The sequence below is a fragment of the Engystomops pustulosus genome, chromosome 2 (assembly GCF_040894005.1).
Source record: "Engystomops pustulosus chromosome 2, aEngPut4.maternal, whole genome shotgun sequence".
NCBI classification, from domain to species: Eukaryota; Metazoa; Chordata; class Amphibia; order Anura; family Leptodactylidae; genus Engystomops; species Engystomops pustulosus.
In genome coordinates this window covers 138,149,717-138,176,982 of record NC_092412.1, presented here as the reverse complement: position 1 = coordinate 138,176,982, position 27,266 = coordinate 138,149,717, and the positions used below count along the sequence as shown (strand labels likewise).

General features: G+C 36.7%; 1 protein-coding gene across 1 annotated transcript in view; it reads right to left on the bottom strand.

Moving 5' to 3' along the window:
- RUNX3 (RUNX family transcription factor 3) overlaps positions 1-19,740 on the bottom strand; it is a 36,281-nt gene extending 16,541 nt beyond the window's left edge. The window contains exons 1-3 of the mRNA XM_072136667.1: positions 18,667-19,740; positions 15,925-16,081; positions 10,032-10,136 (exon numbers count right to left, since the gene is read on the bottom strand). Of these exons, the coding sequence (XP_071992768.1) occupies positions 10,032-10,136; positions 15,925-16,081; positions 18,667-18,924 (520 nt within the window). The 5' untranslated portion in view covers positions 18,925-19,740. The remainder of the gene's footprint in view (positions 1-10,031; positions 10,137-15,924; positions 16,082-18,666) is intronic.
- Between the last annotated feature and the right edge of the window lie 7,526 nt (positions 19,741-27,266).

Here is a 27,266-nt window from a genome sequence, read left to right as displayed (position 1 = left end):
AACCGGAGACGATGACAGCACTTAGAACAATTGCAGAAGAATCACCATTTTAAGTAGCCCAATCCTATCAGCCTATCTCTATATATACTTATTATTGTTGCGGCATAGATTACCGCTTGCAACATTAAGGGGTTAAAATGCAGGTTTCTATGATGGTTTTGATATTTCACTTCCCTGCTCATATAGTAAAAGGCCCCTACTGGAGATTTGAGCGTTGAAGCAAACAGTAAAGTATGCACATCTGAAAACAGTTCATGTACCTAACAAAGAAAATCATGTAGGCAAAAGGGAAAAGGTGGACATGTCCCAAGGGAAAACAAGACTGGAAAATCTTAAAAGACTTTTAACAAGCAAACATTCTATTTTATGTATGCTTTCAAAAAATTAAAGGGTTATGCCCACGTTGGAAATGTAATGTTATTGTTTGTATAATGAATTATAATAAGTTATACAATTTTCCATTATACTTTCTGTGTCAATCCATCATAGTTTTAGAAATCAGAGATATAGGAAACCATGAGAAATTGATACAGAAAGTATATTGGAAATTTGTATAACTTTTTATTATTCAAACAATATCAATTAGTTGCTGAAATGGGAAAATCCATTTAAGTCATATTTTGATACTATTTGGATAATCATATATTAACAATATTACTATAATATGTCCAATTTGAGTGTTATGAGTCATGGATTGACTACTGTTTTTTTCAGTAACCAGAATACTGTCAAAATCGCTTATTAAATGTATCAAATGGCATCAGCATACTAAATTACAGGCCTGGATATGAACCTGGTAGGACTGCTGTTTAGTAAACAGTAAAGCATTGTATTCATTTTAATCCAATACTAAATCAATATTCATTTCACATCACATGGTTTTGACATCTGTAGCAGACAGCATAGTCAATATTAAGGAAAAAAAAGTTAGGGTATTTTCCTGGAATCAGTTGGGTGAAATTCTGTCTGCTAAAATGTAACACTAGAAGTATACCAAATTAGGAACAAGCAGATTTAATTCTAGTCTTGTTCTGCAATTAATAACTCAGTGGGGAGATGTGTGATGTCATATCTTATAGATCTTAAAAGCCATGTCAACAGTGCAGGTGATGTGAGTTATTATAACTCTTAGCTCACACTCATATGATCATTGGGAAGAATAACATGAATGAAGAGAGCATTACTTTTCTTTAAGTAGCTTAAGGGAAACATTAAGAGTGTTCTACCCTTAATGTTTGATGATAATTTGGACTTATATGCCACTTGTAAAGGCTCTTTGACGTCAACCTTATGTCTATTTATCTTTCCTAAACTTTCTACGGGCTCTTTGTTGATCAGAGTGCCTGCAGAGAGATTCATATTCCCACCTCTGAAGTGGGTAGATATATGCCAAAAGGATGAAATGAGTTGGTCACACTAAATGCATTTTCTGGAGAGGACAGAGCAATGGAAATCTTGCTTTCTTTGCTTTAAGCAATGTGACCAATTGAGTTTTCTTTACTAGAAGAATTATCTGTTTTTCATCCCTCTATATACAAATGTATTCTATGGAAATGTGTGTATGTCTTATATTGCTCATCACTTCATGTTGTGATTTCCTGTGTTGTATGTGTCTATAACACCTACAGTGAGAATGGTCAGTATAAAGCAAATGTTTCCATTGCCTAAAAGAGATAAAACTTTGTCTCCATCGCACATCAATACAAAAAAAAAAATTTGACTTATGAGATTCATCCATATTAATTAATTCTCTTATCTATGAACCCGAAATATAGCAGCCAGATTGTAGCTATCTAGATCCCTAAACCTTAAATAAATATTAAAAGATTCATAAGTATAATGCTGCCTTCCAAGATACCTTGTAATATATATATATATATATATATATATATATATATATATACTTGAGTATAAGTCAACCCGAGTATAAGGCAAAGCACCTAATTTTGCCATAAGAAAGCCTAGAGGGACCCTTTCATGATAAAATAATAAACTTAGTACTCACCTCTTCTAGGCACAGCTCTGGCTTCCCGCCAGTGCAGGCAGAGGCACAACAATGCTCTCCTCCCGCACGCACACACTATGGAACGGGATGATATAATGAGGCGGCGACAAGCCAGGCCATAGTGTGTGTGCGTGCAGCCATAAGATGTGGGGAGAAGACTAGCCAAGGGAAGAAAAGGATGCCGGGGGTGAGCGCTCAGGTGAGTACTAATTTTTTTTAAATATACTTGAGTATAAGCTGAGTGAAGCTTTTTGGCACACACATAATTTATAATACATACCCATTAACACAATGTCATACATTGGCTGTTTAGACGCCTGTGCTTGGCTGCATTAAAATGCCCTCAGAGAAGGGCCTCAGAGGCTCATTTGCAATAATTCAGGCATTTTAGAGGGTTTCAAAGTATTACTAGCTTTTCTGTGGATAAGTGAAAAATTCAGTGTTGAATTCTTTTTTTAATATTCGGGGCTCAAAGGCGTTTCCCAATAGAATAGTTGAACTAGTAAAATGGCTAAACATGAGGCTCCTAACTTGGCAAAAACTAATAAAATATCCTCAATCTCATAACTTTTTTTAATACACTCATACCAAAGTCCAGACAGTATATATATGTGAGGGAGAGTCAGATCATCTGAGGGCTTAGCAGCGTGATACCGGGAGTCCAAGCACGGATAAACTTTGTTCAAAGTCCAACAAATCATACACAGAGGGAATTTAACCCAGTTTTGTTCTTGAGCTGGATTCCTTCTGTGTATGAAAGGCCAGACAGTAGTAGATAGTGACTCCGCCACTACCATGTAGCAATTGAATTGTGGAACATAGGTTCCAATAGTATGGATACTAGGCTGTCAAATGACACACTTTAATGCAAGGGAACACTGAGCAGTGAATAGAGATATCCACTCCAATTTGACATCACGTACAGAAAGTAACACACAACAGCAGCCACCAAACTGAGCTATCTGGCTCATGCCACTGGATTATAAGTAGACGTGTACCAGTTCCTTTTCAGTTCAGCCAAACATTTCACTATCACCAATGTGTCATAAATAAACACATGAATATATAAAGACAAATAAAATAAAAGGGGCAGATGTATCTTTTTTTGTATTTTTTTTTCTTTTAGGTTTAAGATACATATTCAGTCTATCACAGGAGAGAGCAGTGATCCATCTTTGGCAGTGGCTGCCAGTGGTTGGCAGAGGGAGAAGCTCTAACCATTTCCTGTATGCCAGCAGGCCACAGGAAGTGGAGGAGGAACCAAGGAGTCAGCTCAACTGGAGCAGTAGGGGATAGGGGATAAATTTATTATGTTTGTGGCCCCATGTTGAGTCATTGGGATCATTCAACTGGCTCATAAATAGTTATCAAAGATAGTAATGACATTTTATTAAATATAGAAGATCAATCTGCAAGTAATAAAAAAACTAACAAAAAGCATTTCAAGATTTCATACATTAATTTTTCAAATCATGACTTTCATTGTGTCAAATATTACACCAAGAGGAAGTTAGTTGATAGTTTTAATGGAATTAAAAACACATGCTTTGTCCCACATATCCTATGAAGTTGATTTATCCTTGTAACATCTGTTTACCAAGTGCAAACTTTGATGCCAAAACCTGCATTTGGTAAAAATCTTTTTAATGTAGCCAACAATGAATCAGAAAGAGACTGTTAGCTTTGATGGTGCTGCGTTTATCTATGAAATCTTACTTTAAACTATCAAAAGTACATGACACTTCAACATCTCTACCCACCCACTAAGAAATATGGAAATATATAGCAGTGGCTCCATTCCATGAACATTTTAAGATATATATTATGTCTTTTTTTCAAATGCTATTGTAGGGTTGTATAAATATTTTATCACATAGGATTATCATTACTTATGTCAAGCAGGGTCGCATCTGCCATTAGGCAAGATGAGAATCTTGCCTCAGGCAGCAGATGTCCGAACCCTGAGGGGGGGGGGGGGGCAGCAGTTCAGCGCAGAGCTGTTTGTCAGGTCCGCTCTGGACGACCCAGATGGCGTGTGATGACCCCAGCTGGGGCAGAAGCCGCGCATGGGAGCGTGACTGAAGGTAAGTAACTGATTTTTTTTTTTTAATTTCTGGGCACAAGCTTTACATACTATTAAAACAAGGGGGCTAAGGGGAGGTCAGCTGGACATAATATAATTGGGGTGGGCAAAATACAGTATAAACAAGGGGGCTGCATATAAATATATATATAATCACAGGGGCAGAAAAAGTATATGGCTTTATATGGATAATATAATTGTCAGGCTACATACAATATAATCAAAGGGGTTGTATATAATGTATATGGAAGTATGGATAATATAACTGGGGGCTGTATATAATGTGTGTGGATGTATGGGTAAAATGATCTCACGTATTACCTCATATCACCTTGTATATTCATATTACACAAAAGTGTAATATTGTACAAAAGTTGTGAGTGTTGGAAAAGCACCAATATTGTGGCTCTGAAACTTCATAAATAAGGTGCAGAAAGGGAAAAAAATTCACCCAGTTTTCCATTTGAAAGTCGATAATAAATGCCCCACCAGGGAGCTGCTGTGCAAAATTTGGTGAATGTAAATGCGATGGTGTTGATATAGCTGAAGGGGGGAGGATGAGAGACAGTTGCTGGGCAGTGGAAGTATATTGTAGGGATTTTTATTGATGTGGATCCAGAGCCCTGAGGTGCTCTGTTAACACTTTTGAAGCACTTCAGCCTCATTGGCATATTTCAAAAGTTAACTTTTGGCATGGAAGGAGCAGCTGGAAGATAAAAACAAATGCATGGGTAGCATGTGTGGGAATAGCCATATGTAACATCAAGTACACATCCTAATGAAGATTAGAAATTAACAGGAAATTCATTTTTTCCTTATCTTCCTGTATCATTGCTGCAGATTAAAATTTGTACTATCAACGTAATGTGACAATTTCTCAAGTGCATTTGTGCAAAACAATACAAATTGACTATATTGCAAAACATTAAAAGTAAAAAAAAAGTAACTTTTTGTTGATACTCAAGATTTTGTTGCCTGGTATCTCATTAAGTAATATATTTTCCTCTGGTGTACATATTAAGAGTGAAACTAAAGCTTTCTAAAAGTTGGTGTAGTTTAAATGTATGTAGTCTAACTATACACCTATTTGTTATCTTTACACCAGGAAATATGAACATTTTTGGACCCAAGTTCAGCCAACTTTTTTGGAAGCTGTGTCCAGGGTTGGACTGGGGGACCAGTGAAATTGATTTTAGGGGCCCACCTACTGCTATATGGGAAAATTAAATGTACATTTTTAGGCAACACTGAAACTATGGGGCAGATTTATCAAGCTGTTGGAAAGTCAGAATATTTCTAGTTGCCCATGGCAACCAATCACAGCTCCCGTTTAAAATATTCATGAGCACTGGTGAAATGAAAGCTGAGCTGGGATTGGTTGCCATGGGCAACTAGAAATATTCTGACTTTCAGACAGCTTGATAAATCTGCCCCTATGTGTTTCCATTGCATTTTGAAATACATTGCAAGCACATAATTTTTAGTAATGGATAAAATGCAGAGATGTTTTGAGTTGGGATTTTGCCATTGTGTTTGCAATGCTGTTTAACTCACAACTGACAAAGGACATCTTTAGAAATTTTCTTCTGCTGGGTCTCCTGCTGTCAGAGATAGGGGGAGACCCTAGGAAGAAGGAAGTAGCGGTTTATGAACGCTTCTGCCTTCTCCCCTCCTCATGCAACCCCTGGGTCTGTAGGGGTTAATCAGAGCTGCTGGGTCTGATCAGTCCTAGTCCAGCTCTGATCAAACATCTGTTCCCACAGGGGCCGTTTCCCTCTTACAGATGCCCCAATTACAGGTGAAAACTAGAAAGAAAAAAAATTTGGATATGTAAATGACACATAAAGTTAAAGCACATACACATGACATATTAATAAATATTTAAAAATAAAAATTAATATTCCCCAATAAAATGAAAAAGATCCCCCGCTATACTATAAAAATACATATTGGGGGACTATACATATTGGGGCAAATTTATCAAGCTGTCTGAAAGTCAGAATATTTCTAGTTGCCCATGGCAATCACATGGTAATCCCATGGTAATCACAGCTTTCCTTTAAAATATTCATGAGCACTGGTAAAATGAAAGCTGAGCCATGGGCCACTAGAAATATACTGACTTTCAGACAGCTTGATAAATCTGCCACACACTACGGAATTAATTTAGAATAGTCTTTTTGAGTTAATTTAAAAACTGAATAAAATATATACTTTTATACTTTTTTTCTCCTACTCATATTGTGGCCCTCACATCACCTCCGCATATTGTGGCCCCCTCATCTCCCCCTCATATTGTGGCCCTTTAATCTCCTCTTCATATTGTGGCCCTGTCATTGCCTCTGCATATTGTGGCCCTCTCATCTCCTCCTCATATTGTGGCCCTCTCATCTCCATCTCATATTGTGGCCCTCTCATTGCCTCCTCATATTGTGGTGCTTTTATCTCCTCCTCATATTGTGGCCTCTCATCTACTTTACAAATTGTGGCCCCTCTCATCTACCCCTTATATTGTGGCCCCTCATCTCCACTCCATATTGTGGCCCCTTTCCCTACTCTTCGTATTGTGGCCCTTTATCTCCTCCACATAATGTGGCCTCTCATCGCTCCCTCATATTGTGGTCCCCATCATCTCCCTCTCATATTGTGGCCCTTCATCTCCTCCACTTATTGTGGCTTATCATCTCCTCTAGTTGCGGCCTCTCATATTGTTACCCCCCCCCCATATTGTGGCGTCTCATCTCCTCCTCATATTGTGGCCCCTCATTGTGGCATTCTCTCTTAATATTGTGGACCCTCATATATATTGTCAGTCCTTATATTGTCAGTCCCCTCTCATTTCCCCTTTCATTGTGGCCCTTCTCTTCTTCTCCTTCTAATTATAGGCCCCCTTGTATCTACCCCTCTTATTTTGAAACCCCCTTTATTCCCCCTCTCTTATTTTGAGCCCCCTGGTATCTCCCCGGCTTTTTCTGACCTGTTCTCAATGTGGGCCCCCACATTTTCTTTGCCGCCTCTCATTTCCCTTTTCTTAATCTCCATAAAGACACAGAGATTCTTGGCACAATCCACAAACTTCAATAACCCAAAAATAGCCCGCAAGAGTCAATATATAGTCAGAATGTATAGTCAATATGTAAATACAATAAGAGCTCCAAAAGGAATCAGCTAAATAAAGTGCATGCTAACACAGTGGCACAGTAAACTCTCCTATGTAACAATAGTCATAAAGTATAGAACGCTGCATATAGCCCATATACAAGTAGAATCATAGCAGTTTACCGGACCACAACACCAGAGACACCTAAGGTGACTTCATCAGGCTCTCCCCTGAGTGCCACCTGTCTATATTCTTTCAACTTTAAAAGTGTCCCCAAGTGCAGTTGCAAAAACCATCAAGCGCTACAAAGAAACTGGTTCACATGAGGACCACCCCAGGAAAGGAAGACCAAGAGTCACCTCTGCTGTGGAGGATAAGTTTATCCGAGTCACCAGCTTCAGAAATTGCAGGTTAACAGCAGCTCAGATTAGAGACCAGGTTAATGCCACACAGAGTTCTAGCAGTAAACACCTCTCTACAACAACTGGTAAGAGGAGACTGTGTGCAGCAGCCTTCGTGGTAAAATAGCTGCTAGGAAACCACAGCTAAGGATAGGCAACAAGCACAAGAAACTTGTTTGGGCTAAAGAAGACAAGGAATGGACATTAGACCAGTGGAACTCTGTGTTTTGGTCTGATAAGTCCAAATTTGGGTTCCATCCACCGTGTCTTTGTGAAAAAGGCGAACGATTGGACTCTACATGCCTGGTTCCCATTTAGAAGCATAGAGGATAGAAGAGGAGTTGTGATGGTGTGGGGGTGCTTTGCTGGTGACACTGTTGGGGATTTATTTAAAATTGAAGGTATACTGAACGAGCATGGTAAGCATAGCATCTTGCAGCAGCATACTTATCCATCCGGTTTGCAATTAGTTGGACAATCATTTCTTTTTCAACAGGTCAATGACCCCAAACACACCTCCTGGCTGTGTAAGGGCTATCTGACTAAGAAGAAGAAGAATGATAGGGTGCTACGCCAGATGACTTGGCCTCCACAGTCACCAGACCTGAACCCAATTGAGACTACCTCTTGAAGCTCATCAAGAGAATGCTAAGAGTGTGCAAAACAGTAATCAAAGCAAAAGGTGGCTACTTTGAATAGAACCTAGAATATAAGACACACACATATATATATATAATAACAACAATTTTCAGGCCTTTTCAAGCCCGGTCATTTAAAATCTCTATATATCAGTTTTACAGGTGAACTGAGTCAACAACAAGCCAGGTTACTTGAATTCTGGAACACTGGTCTGCAACTTCATGCTATGTATTACTGCTAGATATTCTATATACAGTTCTGCAAGCTGAACAGTAGTGATTTTCTTTCCTAAGAAACCACATAGTGACCACAGGCTGCCAGCCTGCTGTTTCATGTTATGCTCTCATTAAATAAAACCAGGACAGATTTCTGATTATTTTTATGCACGGTTGTTTTCATATTTTGCAGCTTAAATCTCCTTTTCATAACTCCTCACATTTACATACGGTAATTCTCTTTGCATCATATTTATAGAACAGCAAGAACATTCCTAAATGTTGAGGTGAATCAAACAATATTTCTCTGCCTTAAAGGAAATCTAGCAACAAAATCAAGCTTGATAAACCAGGGGCACTATATGCCAATATAATACCTATTGAACCTGCACTGTAAAATTAACTTTTTAGTCTCTTTTATGCTTCTAGGTGTATCTTACAGCCATATACAATAAATATTTGTGTGTGATAAAGAAATGAGACAACCCTTACAGGACTTTTTTCGTTTTTGTGTTTCTGTTTTTTACTCCCTTCTTTCCAAAAGAATTACCTTTTTTATTTTTAGGTTTACAGAGATGCATTAGGGTTTGTTATCTGCGGGATACATTGTACTTTTTAGTGGCACCTTTTAATATTCCATGCAATGTACTGGAAAGCTGGAAAAAAATTACAAGTGCAGTAAAATTGACAAAAAAAAACATTTGTGGTGTTTTCTTCTGGGCTACGTTTTTACTGGTTTTATGTTGCGCTCCAAATTACACTTTCTCTTTATTCTTTGGGTCACTAGGATCACAGGGATATAAAATATATTTAGGTCTTACAAGGTTTTAATAGGTTTTAAAATATTTTAATGTTTTGTACATGAAAAATATTTTCCATTTTGCCAAATATTGAGGCAACTTTTTCACAGTCGTGAAGAGTCGTGTACGGACTCTTATGTAAGGTGTCATTTTTTGCAATATGTGATGACGTATTAACTTGTATCAATTTGGGACCTATATGACTGTTTTATACAACCAGTTTACATATCACTTTAAAGTTGATTTTCTGGCTGATGTCATGGTAGTGGTTTATTAGGTCAATTTCTGTTGACAGGTTTCCTTTAATGTAATATATGTCAAAATAAATGCTGTTATTCTGTGTGTTTCTCCTGGTATTGCACCAAGACATTTCTAAAAAATTTGTCAACTGAGTGTTGGCAGTTGGAGGTGTCTACACACACTGACCGATCAGCAATGAGAATATCAGAATGTATATGGATACACCTCTATGCCAAATGCAATGGCAAAAAACAGTTATCAGTTTATTTATTTATATAAAAATAACAGAGACAATTTCCAATGTTTTAATGAAGTGAATACTCTAGAATGTTCTAAAACAAACATATCAGGCAAGGTGACTATTATTTTTTTTCCAAAAGTTTATATTTTGTGGAGACAATAAAACTATTGAATTTATTTGCAGGTTTCTTAATAACCCAAGTAATTATGGTGGAAATAATTATTGGCAACATGAAAATATTGCATTCTCGGTATCAACATGTGTAAATTATTCCTTCTAGTATTACTACATTATTTAAAGGACTTACTTCTTGGTTCTCGTGGTCCATCAACAGTAACTTTAATGGCTCTGTGGTATGTGGCCACCTGAGTAGGACTTGTAAAAACTGTGATTGTCAGGGTAAAACTCTTTCCTGAGGATAAAAAGAAACATATTAATTTATTTATAATATACAACTGAACCTAATTTACATAATATATACTTTAGATTTCTAATCAGTGGATATGCTGCATTATAATAATCTCTCCTTAAAATATTTAATTTTGGATGACTTCTTCCATTAGTAACTCATCTAACCCACCTAAGTATTTCTATAACATTTTATATAACTTTACTATGAGTACAGACGGTCCCCTACTTAAGGACACCCGACTTACTGACGACCCATAGTTACAGATGGACCACTCTGCCCTCTGTGACCTCTGGTGACCTCTCTGGATGCTTTACTATAGTCCCAGGCTGCAATGTCCAGCTGTAAGGTGTCTGTAATGAAGCTTTATTGATAATCATTGGTCTCATTACAGCAAAAAATTTGGAAACTCCAATTGTCACTGGGGAAAAAAAATTGTCTGGAACTACAATTATAAAATATACAGTTTTGACTCACATACAAATTCAACTTAAGAACAAAACAACGGACCCTATCTTGTACGTAACCCGGGGACTGCCTGTACTGGAATTGTGGTTGGCACTGTAGTATATGGTAACTGCCTTGTGGTAAGTCAGAAACTGAACAAGTAAAATATTCCATTCCAAGAATTGATGTCTGTTATCACTTCCTGTTCACAAAGCGCAGAATCTAACAACGTAGAGTACAGATAGAAAACCATAACATGGTTTAATGTTCATGTTAGCATCAGACAGGTCACTCTGGGCTTCTAGAAGGGGGCAATATGTGGTATAAATACAATTTAAAGAAAATTATAGTTTGCTTCCTTTATTCCACAGTAAGTCACAAATCAATAAGCATACCACCCAACTTTTGCAATGCAGAAAGAAGGGCAAAGGATGTGTCGCGCATAGCAGATAATTTTCTTTACCTAAGCCCCGCCTTTTGTATTGCCCCTTACTACAACCCCACCCAGTATAATTACCCCCTTAGTGACCCCATCTCCCTCTCACAATGTGCTTCTGCCAGCTCCCACATCACATTGTCGTCCTCTCATATTCTGACCCCCTCTGCTATTGTGCTTCCTAGCTCACCTTGATATTGTGCCCCCCCTGAAGCATTACAACGTGCCTGCCACCTCTGCTACACACAGCAGCAGCAGAGGCACAGTGATAATGCAGAGAGCTGATGACTCTTTGTATTCATCTCTGTTGGCATCTGAAGGACGTCAATGGACTTGAAGTCCTGAGAAAGATTAGTCCAGAAAAGAAAAATGTGCATCACATGGGGGGGGGGGCCTTCATTATTAACTTTCCGACAGTTTTTTGCTGATTTTCTTGCTGTGCTTGTTGAGCCTTATTTATTACGTGTCAGTGCCACAATATTGGTACTTTTCTGATAGTCACACCTCTTTTTGGGGGGCCTGAACTTTAGGTAGAGCTATTAAATCCCAGCACTTTTCCTGCACTCCTCATTTCCTGGCACATTTTTTGGCACAATCTTTTGTGCACACTTAGAGCTGCAAAAAGCTGGACTGCAGAGTTCACCTTCATGAAGGTGGAGTGATTTCAGACCAATTTTGTTCATGCACCATTTCATTAACCCCTAATATCCCAGTCTAAATTACAGCCCAATTTGGGCGCCAAATACATGGAACCTGCACCAATATAGATGAAAGGCCTCCATGGTGTTATGCACCAATTTTAAAAATCAGCGCACATAGCACACAACATTTCAAAACTCCAAAAAGGCGCAACACTTGAGCATCGGAAATTAAATTTATGCCAGGTCTACTGTTGATTTCCTCTGTAACCTTTAACTGCGCCAGTTAAAGGGAAACTGACTTCACAAATATACCTAATAAACCACTACCAGTGTGTTGTCAAGCAACTGAACACCTTCTAGATAATGTTTCTTTCATGGACCAGTGTGGTGGCTTCATCCAGAAAATCAACTTTGAAGTGAGGTGTAAATTGGTTGTATAAAGTCAGGTGGAGAGTTTAGCACTGTATTCAAGCTCTCCCTGCCTCAGAATGCCCCTTCACTGTAATTGATGGTCCTGCATCCAGAGACAAAGAAACATAAGCTGTAAGGTGTGAAGCTACTAAATAACATAGTGGTAGTAGTTTATGAGGCCAATTACTGATGACAGATTCCCTTTAAATATGGTAGACCAAGGTGCCCCTGTCTTTGCAAACCTTTATTTTTGCCAGGCCCACTTTTTAAAAAAAAAAAAGTGGCGTTTGTGGCCGAAAGTTAAATAGTACATCCCATGTGTTAAAATTGCAACTTTTTCAAGTCTTGTATGCAAAGCTGATGCCCAAGGCAAGATACTGTATTCAACATAATAAGCTTCCTTTCTCTTCATCATTTACACTCTATGTTCATAGTCATAACCCTGTTCAGATACATATTGTATCGGCATCTGTTTTTTTCACGTGTTCACAACTGTAAAAAAAAAATGGATGTGTGAACAGACCATAGGAATCAATGGGTCAGTATGCCATCTCCCCCCAAAATACGGAAAGCATACAGACCTCATGAGCAGTCTGAATGAGCCCTAACAGTGTAAAGCACTCCATTCATACCACTGACGTCCTGTTGGTGTAAATACTAAGTGAAATGGCTTCATTTCAGAGTATTTTTTTTTACAAAAATTCACTAGGGAATCCCCTAGATTCTATCATGGATACTTTCTGTAAACCTGGTGGCTTGGTGGCTCTTATAATTCTACATTACTTATGACTGTGGGATCTGAGAGAATCGTGTTCTTCCCCCATTAAGTGGGGTTCTCAGAACAAAACAGTACTATGGGATATGTAATACATGTCTGATTGCTGGGGGTCTAGCACCCCCAGCAATCGTGATGTTTGAATGGAATATTATGTCCTCATGAGAACCATTTTAAACAAAAAACTGATACAATATCCTTATTCTTTAGATCAGAGGTTGTACCACTCACAATCATCACCTTTCCTGTGGGAAGATGTAAAATTTTGATTTCAAGAATATCCCTTTAACGATTGTCTGCCTGCACCAGTACAAGCAATTTTAGGAAACATACTGGAGACTTCTTTCAAAGTTTAAGTCATATAACATACCTTCACTGTAGATACTAATTTGTTTTTATAAGTTTCCAGTAGACATCGTAGACTATTAAATCATTACTGTGTGCAAAACATTTGGATAGACATGAGGCTATTGTGATCACTTATTTTTGAGTTTTGAAATTACATCAATACACTCAAGATGAATCAGTTCAAAGACCAGATTTAGAATTATAAAGCATTCCAGTTTGGGAATTTGTTTTGGAAGCATGAAAAAAACTCTAACAGGATAATTAAGCACAGAAATAAAAGCTTAATTCATAAAAGGGCAGATTTTCCATCGCCAATCTGCAGTCAGTTAAGTGCCGAAAAAAAAGTATGCATTTTAGGAAACTAAACAAGAAGACGGAAATGTTAAAGAAATGTTAATGCTTCAACATCTATAGGTAATTATAAATCATAAAAGCTTATATCCATGCATGTAGACATGAACTTTATAATATTAAACTTCTACACCACTATTAAATTAAATAACATGAAACTTTGCACTATGTTGGGTTTTTCCCTATAGACAGTGAATGGAGTTTGTATGTGGGACTGTGAGATTTTAAATTTCTCAAAGGGTTACTCCAGTGTTATGAAATAGGGGACTCAGGACACACATTTAGGGGACTGTGGGGTTTTCAGAGACCCACCAAAAGCCTACTGGTGAAGAGGTTTTGTTCTTTCTATTTCTTCTTTCTGCAAATTATTTCCATCATTGCTGTAAAGAAATTGTTTGTGCTGGGCAGCATAGTAAGAAGAAAGCAGGCATGACCAGCAGACATGACCTTGCCCATGATGCACAGATAGGCTAATTTACATTGGAATTAAAACAGATTTTCCTCTAAAATAACGCTTATCAAATTTACTACACAATGTTGCTTTTCTTCTTGATGACTTGGAGGTAGTTGGCACCTTTAAATACATCCTATACTTCACCCATCTGATACGTTTTGATAGTTTAGATATGATTTTGATTTCCTCAGTAGATCTAATTAAATGAGTTTGTGGTGTGATGTCAGATCTGTGATCTTCTACCAACGTAAAGGATGCTGAAAGTTTTAAAAGTAGTCAGTACCTACGACAATAAGTGGTTTGGATTAGATGTTCATATTTTAAAAAATATGTCTGCCTTTTATAATAGGAGGCACACTGGTGTTGTTAAAAATGGCATGAGCCCTATGTTTTTGTGTACAACATATTGGGAGAAAGTTTGTTGTTTCTTTCTAGATGTACCAAGTGTAACTGATTTATTCATCATTTAAAGGGGATTTCTCATTCATTTTACTCCAGGCCTCTCTTGTTCTCTTCTTTAAAGAACTTTTAAAGAATTTGACTAATAAACCCATGGCTTACCATTTGGCACTGCATAATTGACAACCCAGAAACCAAAATATTCATAATTGAAATAAAATCATACACCACTGCTTTGTATAGTTGGATATACACATAAGATTGCTGGTGGCCAAACACTTGCATCTTATCTCCCCCCATCATGTTTGTCCATGCTATATTCTGTATTACACTATGTTATAGTATACGGTACTATACAAAATAAGTGTATTATCTGGGGTCATCATCGATATAAACATTGTTAGCATCATTGGAATAACAGACAAGAGCTCTCACTGACACCTTTAACCTGAATGCTTTAAACATCCCAATTTCTATGATGCCAGGACTCTTTCATAGAGCAGTATGGCTCTAGTGGTCTTTCTTTCTCTATGTGTTCCGAGTAATTTCTACAAGCTGTTCTAAATCAAGAGTCAATTACTTACAAGAAGTGTTCTGTGGCATCATGCTGACTACTGGTTTTGCAGACTAGTCGCCCTGGGTTAATTGCTAACGGTAGGCTATTGCTTCTTACTGTTTGTAATGCCATCAAACCTTTTATTGTTTTACTGCTGGTCCTAGGGTGAGGTTTTAGCATTTCAATCAAAAGAACACATACAGATACTAGCAATAAAGCTTTTGAATGCACTTCAGCCTGTTAATTTGGGAACTCCAAATTATCCAAACATCAAATTATGATGACCTACTTCAAAGCTTATATAACTCTTTCCCACTGACACATTACATGTAATGAATATTTCTGTTATATATTACTTACAGTGGAATATTTGTAAAGCTATAGCTGAAGATTTAGATCATATACAATGTATAGTATTTAGCCTTTAAAGTTGTCTTTGACCTCCATTAAGGGTCTAAGTATACAGTCAGTGTTTAAATTGGTTTTGATGCATTTTTTAAGCTAAAAACTTGAGTGGGTTATAAAAAGAGAAGTACCAAGAAAAAAGAAGGGCATAGGGTTAGGATGAACCTTTCCATCTAATGTGTTTGATATGTGTGTTTTGTTTGTGTGGCATTTAACTAATGTGTATGATGAGTATGTCTAATTTGTGTAATACATGGCTAACGTATTTGTACCATGTGTATGACGTATATTATGTTGGTGTGTATGCCCAAGTATATATTGTAAATATTGATGCTAAATACTGACAAAAATAATGTTGTAACTGGCCTTATAAGAATAATTGATTCATTTGAAATAAATGATGAAATAAATAATATAATTGAATAATACATAATAAATAATGCCTTATGGAGGTGACATTAACACAGCTACCAACAGTATTGTATCTCTATTCTGACATGACTCAGTAGAACAGTTATATAGGTCACATTCTGTGTTATTACTAAAATAGTGAGAGGGTGAGGCCTACCTCTTCCACTTCTACCAACAAAACGGAGATCATTGAATCGAGCTACTTGATTCTTCATAACAGCGGAAGCGTTTCTCAATTCAGCTGAATAGTTCTCATCATTCCCAGCCATCACTGTAACCACTGTCCCATCAGGCACATCACCCAGTGCTACAACCTGCAGGGAAACATTTACAGCCATGATTAGAGGAAGATATTTCTTTAATATTAACCAGGTCTATATCACGTGTGCAATGTTAATAAGACCAGAGGATAGGAGAGTTGTGTGTGAATCAGTAAATGCTGCCTATAAATTCCATATGTTTCATTCAACTCAATTCTTCATTTTGGGCGAATTATGACTTATTGCTAGATATGACCTAGCCTGATATCGCTTGATATCGCATTATCTAAATGCACCATCTGCAATGGTTTGGATAGGGTGCAGTAGATGCTTTTTGGTCAGCAGTGATTTAATCTGATACAATATATACATAAAACAAAGATATATAAAAACTGAGAAGCATTTCCTACATGGACAGTGGCAACATCAGTGCAGGTGAATTTATGAGATTATTTATCTCCTAAAACAAATGCCACAACTTTTTTATTCTCATTCTAATTATTGTGTTTTAGCATCTAGATAATGATGTAATTTGTTCTACAGTTTTAAATTGATACAAAAGTTGTAAAATTAAGACAAATGATACATTATATAAAATTCTCTTTTATTTCTTTCGTTTCTATTAATTCCATAATCTTTGTATTTTTTTTACTATTTTATATAATAGGTAATATATCTATTTATGCTGCTGTGAATTGTCTTAGATACTATTAGTGCTAATAACCTATAAAGTACATAAGAATATGCCTTTACTATGTATGTTTTACTTGCGTAGCATTACAAATTGTATTCATATTGGTATACATGTGTGATTTCGACTTTTTGTAATTTAGTTTTCAGTCATTCTTTTTATAGTCTTTTTTCCTCATTTTGAATCTGTTCTTGCTCCTCAAACGTTTTGTCACATTTGAATGATTGTTGGTTATATCAATTCTCTTTTGTCATTTTAGTACTTTAAAGATTTTGTAAGTAAAAAAGAACCTCTTATATTTTATTTACCTATTTAATCACCTGTACTTTCAATATGTTGATTATAGCAAATTATTATAACAAATTATTTTAATATTTATGGTTTTTGCTTTTTGTTGAAATATTACCTTAAATTTGATAGAGCCTTTAAATGTATACCAGGAATAACATTTTGATAACTATTATTTCCTACATTAATTTTTTTTTTTCAATTTGATGTTCTAAAGAAAATATACACATTAATAACATTTTCGCTATACAAAAATAATTCGTTAAATTAACACTGAATAATCAGATGAAATGTTAAAATCACAATATTTAATGTTTCCCAACAATTCTGATGGTTACAAAGAGGAATATATATTAAAATATATGATGAAACATCTATCATATTTTTAATATGCAACTGATACATTATACTTTACTATTGTCCCATTTTATCAAGCATTGATAGATATATGCTTTTGATACTGATACGTATTCACTCTCTAGCTTAAGAGTAGACAATTTATTAATATAAGCATCAAGATAATTGCAGCATCTACTGATGGAGACTCGCTTTACTGTTACATTTCTTTAAAGTGGAGGAAATGAAACAAAACCTTAACACTTCTTGTTTACTTCTATGCTTAGATGTCATTGTACTTTATTCTCAACAAAACTTTCTTCAGATCTATGTCATATTGCTTCTGTTCTATCTCTAACCGCAGATATCGCATGTGCTTGAATGTGTTAAGCAGCACCCACTGATTTCCCAGCATCAGATACAACACTTCAATAAAACTTGAAATTTCAGTTTTATACAATGTTACAATTGCAAATGCTAATAATTATAGTTCTGTTACTAAAAAATACCGTTTGCAGTTTTTGTGAATTAGAAGTTATTTGAGCTTCATATGTATGTTTCAGATGGTTTCCTTAAAATGAAACCCTGTAATTTAGTGTGACGTTGGAAATATCTAATCAATCTATGTAATTACAGAACTATCATCTAGCAGTGTTATATAGAAGGAAAATCAGTGAATGAGCTAGTAGCACACGTGGATGCTAGGTTCACAGAGGAACACACAATTTACTGAATTTTATGGTTAATGTAGGTTTTTTGGTTCCTGATCATTACTGTTGATAATCTTCAGAAGAGATGGAGGAGTGACAATGAGGTTTGACTGGTTTGTGAAGTGGTGTACCAATCATACCAAACCATACCCTATCACCATTCCTAATGCACTCAATTTGGTTAAGCAATACCTGCAGAATAACCATAAAAAATATCACTGTCAATTCACAATCTTGATATTGTGATTTTTATTTGAGGTGGAAAATTAGGCTTTATCAGTATAATTATAATAATTGGAATAACAGAATTGTCCGACTGTACAGATGCAGAATTGATGTATTTGCTTTTTGGCTCAACTTACAAGAATCCAACTGCATTATTTTACTACAGAGAGTTAGCATGTTGCATAAAAATGTATCCATAAAAAGTAAAAGAATATATACAATGATCACTAAATTACTATACAGTCTATAGGACATGCCATATGTTGACTGTCACTTGGATGCAGGTGTAATAGTCACTAAACAATCATTGTATTAAGACTACAGTTGTTCTTAAATTACATAAATATGAAGGTTACGCTTAATATTATGGAAGAGTGTACCGAACATACCTTGAATGCTACTGGAAGGGTCTTGTTGCATCTCCAATGTGAAGGCAGGACAGAGCATAAGAAGTTGGGGCTGTCAGTCCGAACCAATTCTCCAGCATGATCTGCAAGGACATCCACTACCGTTCGCACCTCTGTTCTTGTTCGCCCTGGGCCAGAAGAGCTGAGGGCTCCATTACTGTCTCCCATTTTGACGCAGGAGAAGGTAGTCGAAGGAGGAGTAAAGCGCCGACTGGTGCTTGGGTCTACTGGAATACGCATTACAACAAGAAGAGTTAAAAAGAGCTAGCCACTGGGTCTGAACTAGAAGTTTAGTGCCTGTTTCACAAGTTGTAAAATGTAGTATACAAGACAAGGCACTCAATTCTCATTCAAGACTCTTTATCACTGATCTATTCTGAACAGAATAAAAGAGTCCAGAGATCAGTAGCTCAGGAAGTGAATGTCTGATCTGAAATCTGCAGGGGTGGTGGAGAAGGGGTGTAGCATGTGAAGAAACTCTGCACCCAACCTCGTCTTCTCAAGTTTCTGTGCCCTCCTTAAAGCACCAAAACCACAAAATGTTACGAAGTCTACAGCTATAAGAGCAATCCAAGTAGCACTGCTTAGAAACAACACTTCACAAGCGCTGAGTTGTATAAAATTGCAGCTGTTTTTTTTGCAATGGTCTCTTGTGAAGTAACATCACAGTCATAAGTTAGTCACTCATTTAAGGCTGGTAAAATGACGCAGTCTCTCTGATGACTTAGAACAGTAGTTTTCTTTATATCACAGTCCAAAAACTCTATGAAATGTGAAAAAATACATGAGAAAACAGAAGTTAGAATACATCTATCTTCTTCCTGATGGTTTTGGAAAGAGCAGTGTCAGCATAAAATGATGCGGGGGTGGTTAAAGATTTCTCTTAAAACCTCAATTTACTTATGAAACAATCCTGGAAGTCCAAGTTTGCGACTCTCACATCAGTGTAAAAATTCACTTCACTTCATTCCAAATCACAGGTCACAGTGAACTGGTAAGAGTCAGCTACCATCTCATATGCTGATACATGTAATAATCCCTCCAGGTTCCTCTCTACTGATCTGGCCAGAAAAAGTGCAAGAGTGGTGCTCTGTCATCCAGTATTTACACCAGAGCTGTCACTGGGAGGAGGAGGAGAGAATAAGTGTGACTGGCAAATCAACAGAGCAGCCCCTGTGTATAGGAGAGCAGAAGCTCACTGAAGGGTGTGCCTGTCAGGACAACTCCCCCTGCAAAATTAGTAACAGGGTCTGCTGTGCATATAACGGAAACATACATATAAACTGTTAAATACAACTATCTGTTTTCACAGTATTTCTAAAAAGCAACTCAGATTATTGTATGCTGATTGGTATACATTGTATTGGCCATCACTTTGTATCAGAAAAAGTATTTACACAAAGATTGTTACCATTCCTATCTCAATAATGATCTGATCATTGATATGATCTCATCATTGGTAACCCAGCCACATGTCATAGACAGACAATACATATAGATATTAAACAAACAATATATAGATATCAACTAGGTAGATATTGATTACATGATCTAGATAGAAAGTTAATCAAGTGGTAGATAGATGGGTAGATAGAAAGATAGATAGTTAGATAGAAACAGATAAAGAGATGTGGATCTTAGATTGATAGCACATAGAAAATAGATCAATTGATGGGGAGAGAGAAAAATAATAAAGCAAAAAGACAAATAGAATAACAAAATGTAAAGAGAAAAAGGATGTATTTCTCATCTAGCAACTATTCAATACAGTCTTTGCTTTTGCTAGATGGATGCATATTATGTGATTATTATATGATAAGTTGATATTAATTTTGAGATACAAATTTATATTATTGTATAGATTTATTGTTAGATAGATGTGAGATAGCTAGCTAGATATAACAGATGAAGAGACAAGTGAGGCGATGGTATGTTATGAAAACAGACAAAGATTGAAGATATGAAAGATATAAGACATATCAAATGTACAAAAATATATGAACTAGATAAAGAATTCATGATGGTAATAAATCTATTTCAAATTAAAATTAATAGGTTCTATTTGAGGAGACATTATTTTTTTTAAATAAGTAGGAAGACAGGTTATTAAATAGTAATAGTAATAATAACGATAGATAATCGTTACAAATTGTATGTAAATGGTAATAAGGTTATAAGTAGATAAGGTGTGGAGATAATGCAGTGACATCAAAAGAAAGGTAAATGCAATGATAAGTAATTAGATGTGATTCCTGTTTGTATTAATGTCACTTCTGTTCTGTTTTTGTTGTAATTAATAATTCATCTAACCAACAGTTTGCATTTAAAGGGAAATTACTTCATGGTGTAAACCTGGGAAAAAGGAAATGAAGATGTATCATAAATAGATATATACAGTACATATATATAGGACGTATATATATATATATATATATATATATATATATATATATACAGGCAGACAAATTTTTTTGGGTCTCTGTGACAATTGGATTTTAAAAATGTTGGGTTGACATAAGAACCAGGATTAACAATAAAGCTTCATTACAGACACCTGTGATGTAACTGTTATAGCTGTTTATTGTAGCCTAAAGCTAAAGTACATTAAATTACCAATATCCAGTGGTCCGTTTGTAACTAGGGGTCGTCTGCAAGTCAGATATTCTTAAGTAGAGAACCCCTCTATATATATATATATATATATATATATATATATATATATATATATGCACCATATTTAAAGGGTTGTTCCCATATCAGCACATCACTGTTATTGTTTGTGTATATATATATATATATATATATATATACATACTCATAATATTGTCATGAGCTTTCATTTAGCTACAACTCTTAAGAAACAATTCCTAGGAACTACTACATCATGTAGCATCAGCAGAACATTGTTTTGTCAATGGAGAGTTCAACATGGAAGTCTGTCCTGGAGGAATAGATTATTACATTAAGCTTTGATGGAAGTTAATCAACAACTTTTTTGTTCTTCTGTTTTTGAGAGCAATACTATGATCCTCTTTGGATATTCCCTTTTTATGTGAGAAATGCATTTTGAGAGCCTTTACATAAACTCAATTTTATATGACTATGTTTATAAAGGGGACCTGTCACTGAGAAAGCAGGATGCAGACAGCATGTTATAAAGTGGAGGGAGATGAGCAGATTGAAATTGTATATAGTTGTATATAGTTATGGAGCAAAAGATTCAACATAACCTGTCAATTATATATTTGCATTCCTGTGCTGTGAGGCGTACGACTGTATGATGAAAAATAACACTCAACCCCTGATGGCCCACCCCCTGACACAATACAGAGAGTACAGTGATATTAATGAATGCGTGACCAATTAAATCAAATCTTTAACAACAAGAATATATCTCATTATACATAGCAATTACAATGCTCACAAACATTGTCACCCAGCTTTCCACAAAACTGTGTGCTGCCTTCCCCATTTCCTTCACTGAATAAGTAAAAAAACGAGAAAAAAATATACCATACTTAAAATGAAACTGTCACATGACAATATACTATAATTTACAGACAGCATGATATAGAGCTGCCTGCTTATTTTGGAAACTTGCTCTATAACATTCAGCCTGCAGATTAGATAGATGGAAAATTGTGTCTATAACAGGCTACCTGCTCTATTAAATCTGCCTGCAGATTTGATAGGCGCTTACTTTATAAGATACAGCCTGCAGATTTGATGGATAGAGACCTCCGCTATAACATGCTACCTGCAGATTAGAGAGATAGATTCCTACTCTCTAACATGCTGCCTGCAGAATTCATAGATTTGCACTTGCTCTATAAAATGCTGCCTGCAGATTAGAATACACTTACTTGATGCCATGAAGTTTGTGAGTAGGAAACCTATGGTGCTGTTCAGTCTGTCCAACTGGTTCATGGACCTATTCCCAGTATTTCAGAAAGTACAGTAGGAAAAGCAGATCACAATATGCGGCAGATATATTTTTAATCAATTCTGTCCTGCAATTTGCTCCTGTGTTTCATTTTTATTGAATAGTTCTGCTTTTTGACTTATCTTTTAGATAAATCAGGTTTTTGTCGCGCAAATATTTGTGCAATTTGAACAATTTTTGCCGCAACCTATACAAAACTGTTTCCTATGCCTGTTGGGGACTGAAGTGTATATGCACATTTTTTTTGCAACTTTTTAGATGCAAATCAGTGATAAATCATGCGCCAAAATCTGCAGTTCTAAGATGAATTTGGCACAAAGCAGGAAAACCAATTTGCTGTGCGCTTCAGTGACGTCGCAAAAAATGTGCAAATGCAAAAATTAAAGAAAAAAAATGCAAATAAAAGGATATACCTGCCCCTATCTGTGGAAAGCTTGGTGATAATGTTTGTGAATACTGTAACCCCTGAATCGTAGCTTCCTTTATAATGAAATATTATTAGTTTAAACATAAACTTTAAATCTGTCCTAAAAGTTTTATTTCTCTCTCTAAATATTTAAGTCTTATACAGCAGAGAATAAAATACGATTATGGATTTCTCCTCCTCATTCATCTACCTTGTATGAGTGGATTAGCTGCATTGACCTGTATGTTACATTGCTATGGGATTTCTGACCACTAGTTGTCACTGCAGTAACATTAAAGTAGAGAGCCAGTAGTAGAAGTTGCTGCAAAAAGAATTCGCCAAAATGATTGAAGCTTTTATCTTTTATGCTTCACCCACACAAGTTTATTGCAGCTTGAAGCAACCTCTGAACAAGGCCATTATATACAACCCACTGGCCCACATTTATTAGAGCCCCTGCACCAGTTTTTTGCCTGACTTTGCACATTCTTTTTAGTGCAAATTGCTTGAACATTTATTTATAAAGTTTCCGTGACACATTTGCTTTGTGGCTGCACTATACCCAATGCGAAACAAAATTCTGCACTGGATGGGGGCATTCCGATGCACGTCTGAGATATTTTTCTTAACTTGGTGGATGTCCAACTACCAGCACCTCTACAGTTCAGATGTTCTTACCAGCTGATAAATGGTTGATCTGTAGTTACCTAGTCTAACCATGAAACAGAAAATAGAGCTGTATGCTGCCGATCTCAAACCCTAACAGTCTATCATTAAAGGGGTTGTCCAAAAAAGGGTAAAAAAACATGGCTGCTTTCTACAAAAAACATCTCTACACCTGACCATGGGTTGTGCCAATATTGCATGGCTGCTTATTGCAGAAAACTGCCATGTTTCTCAACCTATGGACAACCCCTTTAAATATTGAAAGTATGTATGCAAAGTGGGGCTCAATTATTGAGACTGTCACTAACCGAGCCATTCACTTTATGTGCCATATTTAAAGGGTTGTTCCCATTTCAGCACATTACTGTTATTGTTTGTATTATAGAAAGTTCTACAATTTTCCAATATAATTTCTGTATCAATTCCTCACAGTTCTCTTGATCTCTGCTTGCTGTCATTCTATAGAAAGCTTCTATGTTTACTTCCAGAGGACAGAAATCTGACTATGGTCACACAGTTGCACGTCTCGTTATAACCCACAGCTCCTATTACTCTTATAACGAGCTGTGCACCTGTGTGACCATGGACAGATTTCTGTCCACTGGAAGTAAACATAGAAGGTTTCTATAGAGTGACAACAAACAGAGATCTATTGATACAGTAATTGATACAGAAATTATATTGGAAAATTGTATAACTTTTCATCATAAAAACATTACTGTTTATTTTCTGAAATTGGAAAACCCCTTTAATCATTGAATGTGCTGACCTGAGGTGAATCAGAACTTTTAAGAGACTCTAATTCCAGCTAATCTTAGGAGATCCCATGACACAAATCAGTCTGTAAACCTGAAAGAAATCAACCCAAAAGAAATAATGAATGAACATCCTAAATCTTTGCATCAACTTTTTTGTTAGGCTACATTGGTGCATAAAGCTTCCACCTCTTGATGTATCCCGCTGCAACTATGCACGAGCGCCAGCGTATGATAAATGTCCTCCTTTAAGTCTAAAAAAAGTCGAATAGAGGCTTTAATGAATCTGATGAGCAGCAGAGCTCCAAAAACAGACATAGTGCCCCACCGCTGCATATTCCCAGCGGGATACATCAAAATGTAGCATGTCCATTTGTTTTGTCTTTGCTTTTTCATCTTGTTTGAGACCTTTTATGGACTCTTGAAACTTTTTTGTGCACCTAACACATCCACTGTTCGCCTTTGTCTAATTTTTGACAGTGTTCTTAAATACAGGTGTGGAAGTTGTGACTTTTTAACAAAAGTAACATTTATGGCGCAAATCCATGCTCTTAACAGGTGTACAAATCCATGCTCTTAACAGGTGTACAAAACAGATCAGAACTTTTTGCAGCTTTTTAAGATGTATTATAGTATTATTATTATTATTATTATTAGGAAAAATTCTTAAGACACCAGAAAAGCAAAGGAAGAAAAAAAAAACACACAGAATAGTAAAATATAAATTCAATGAGAGTTATTACTCATGTGGGTTCTCCACTCTACTGGCAGATGATATGGAAATGATGATTGGGTATGTTGAATGCTAGCCGTTCAGTGACTCCCTATACTGCTTAACAGAAAGGTGCCCTGAGAGAGATGGGGAACTACCGTATATACTCGTGTATAAGCCGAGTTTTTCAGCACAAAAAAATGTGCTGAAAAACGTCCCCTCGGCTTATACACGAGTCTATAACAAAAAAAATTACTCACTTAAAAAAAAAAAAACTTAAATACTCACCCTCCGATGTCAGCGCGGCTTACCGATGTCCCCGATGTCAGCACGTCCCGTCTTCTTTCTTCTCCGCGGCTCCTCTTCTCTCATCCGGCATGGAGGCGGCCATGGTTTGTTAGTGGCCGCGCATACTATGACGTCAGCAGCGGCCGCGTCATAGTATGCGCATGCTAGAAGAAAACATGGCCACGTCCATGCCGCGTCCAAGAGAGAAGAGGAGCCGCGGAAAAGAAAGAAGACGGGACGCGCTGACATCGGGAACATTGGTAAGTCGCGCCGACATCGGGGAGCCGCGGTGACATCGGAGGGTGAGTATATAAGTTTATTTTTTTAAGGGCCGTGGGGGCAGGCTGGCTGTATACTACTAGGGGGCTTGCTGTATAGTACTAGGGGGCTTGCTGTATACTACTAGGGGGCTTGCTGTATACTACTAGGGGGCTTGCTGTATACTACTAGGGGCTGCTGTATACTACTAGGGGCTGCTGTATACTACTGGGGGCTGGCAGGCTGTATACTACTGGGGGCTGGCAGGCTGTATACTACTGGGGGCTGGAAGGCTGTATACTACTGGGGGGGGGTTGACCAATGCATTTCCCACCCTCGGCTTATACTCGAGTCAGTAGTTTTTCCCAGTTTCTGGTGGTAAAATTAGGAGTCTCGGCTTATACTCGGGTCGGCTTATACTCGAGTATATACGGTATATATGTTGTGAAGAAGCAGAAGCTTTCTGTTAAAGGTTAACAGTGACGTAACTTTTTAAAAGGCATTGTAACCTTACCATCTTGGGAATCCATCATGTTCTAAGTTCATAGCCCTATACAGATGTCATATGATGATACCTCAGTGGCATGTTAAAAGATTGCCCCATGAATAAATGAAAACAAGGATGCTGAGACACTTAACTGGGCATCATTCATACACTTATCAATGCTTTCTTGTGATTTCTAGAAATTTCAATGTACATGCCAGTAATGTTGATTGCTTGAGGTTGAAATGCAAAACATACTCCACTCTAATATAAAGGTTTATACCACTTTCTGTTTAAAATGTAATTTTTGAAAATACAGGAAAGCAGATTATGTATTAATAATTCACAGTTCCACTGCTTTCTGCAAAGCATTTAAGTAGTGTACACTGCTGATTCTTTGCCCTTTAATATATTATTGATGTTTCCCATGAAATGGCACTGTCCTGTGAAATATTTGGGTTATGAATAAAGAACCTACAAATGGTTTATATATCAGCAGAGAATGAGTGAGAGGTCTCCTCTTCAGAATAACATGTTCTTCAATTGCTGACTACACATGTAAAAACATGAAGACGTGAGGTGATTTCTTTAATGCCTGTCTGAGACGAGCATAGTCGAAGATGTTGATTTACTGATGGGATTTTAATACATTGGTTTGTAGGGACTATTTCCGTTGAATTTTTTTCAATATATTCTACTAGACCTGGATTAGTTATCACTTAAAGTACATGTAAATAATAGAGAGAGGGACGGATGGCATTGTGGCTACCACTGTTATGTTTCACTAATTTTTGTTTCAATAGTAGCAATAGTCTGGAACCAAATCATTGAGTGCTATAACGAGTTTTCTAGACGAGCAGATAGGAGGTGAAAATGTGACCTCCTTTATTAGCAGTGGTGGAAGCAATGGTCCATATTTATCAAAACTAATGCAGTCTGTACTATGTTCAGTTTTCCTGTGGAATGTGCAGTTTGCGTCAACACTGGTGCAGAATTGTGATGCAAAATCAACGTGGTGCAAACTCCGACCAAGCACTAACACCCCCCTTTAGATGCACATTTCTTTCTGT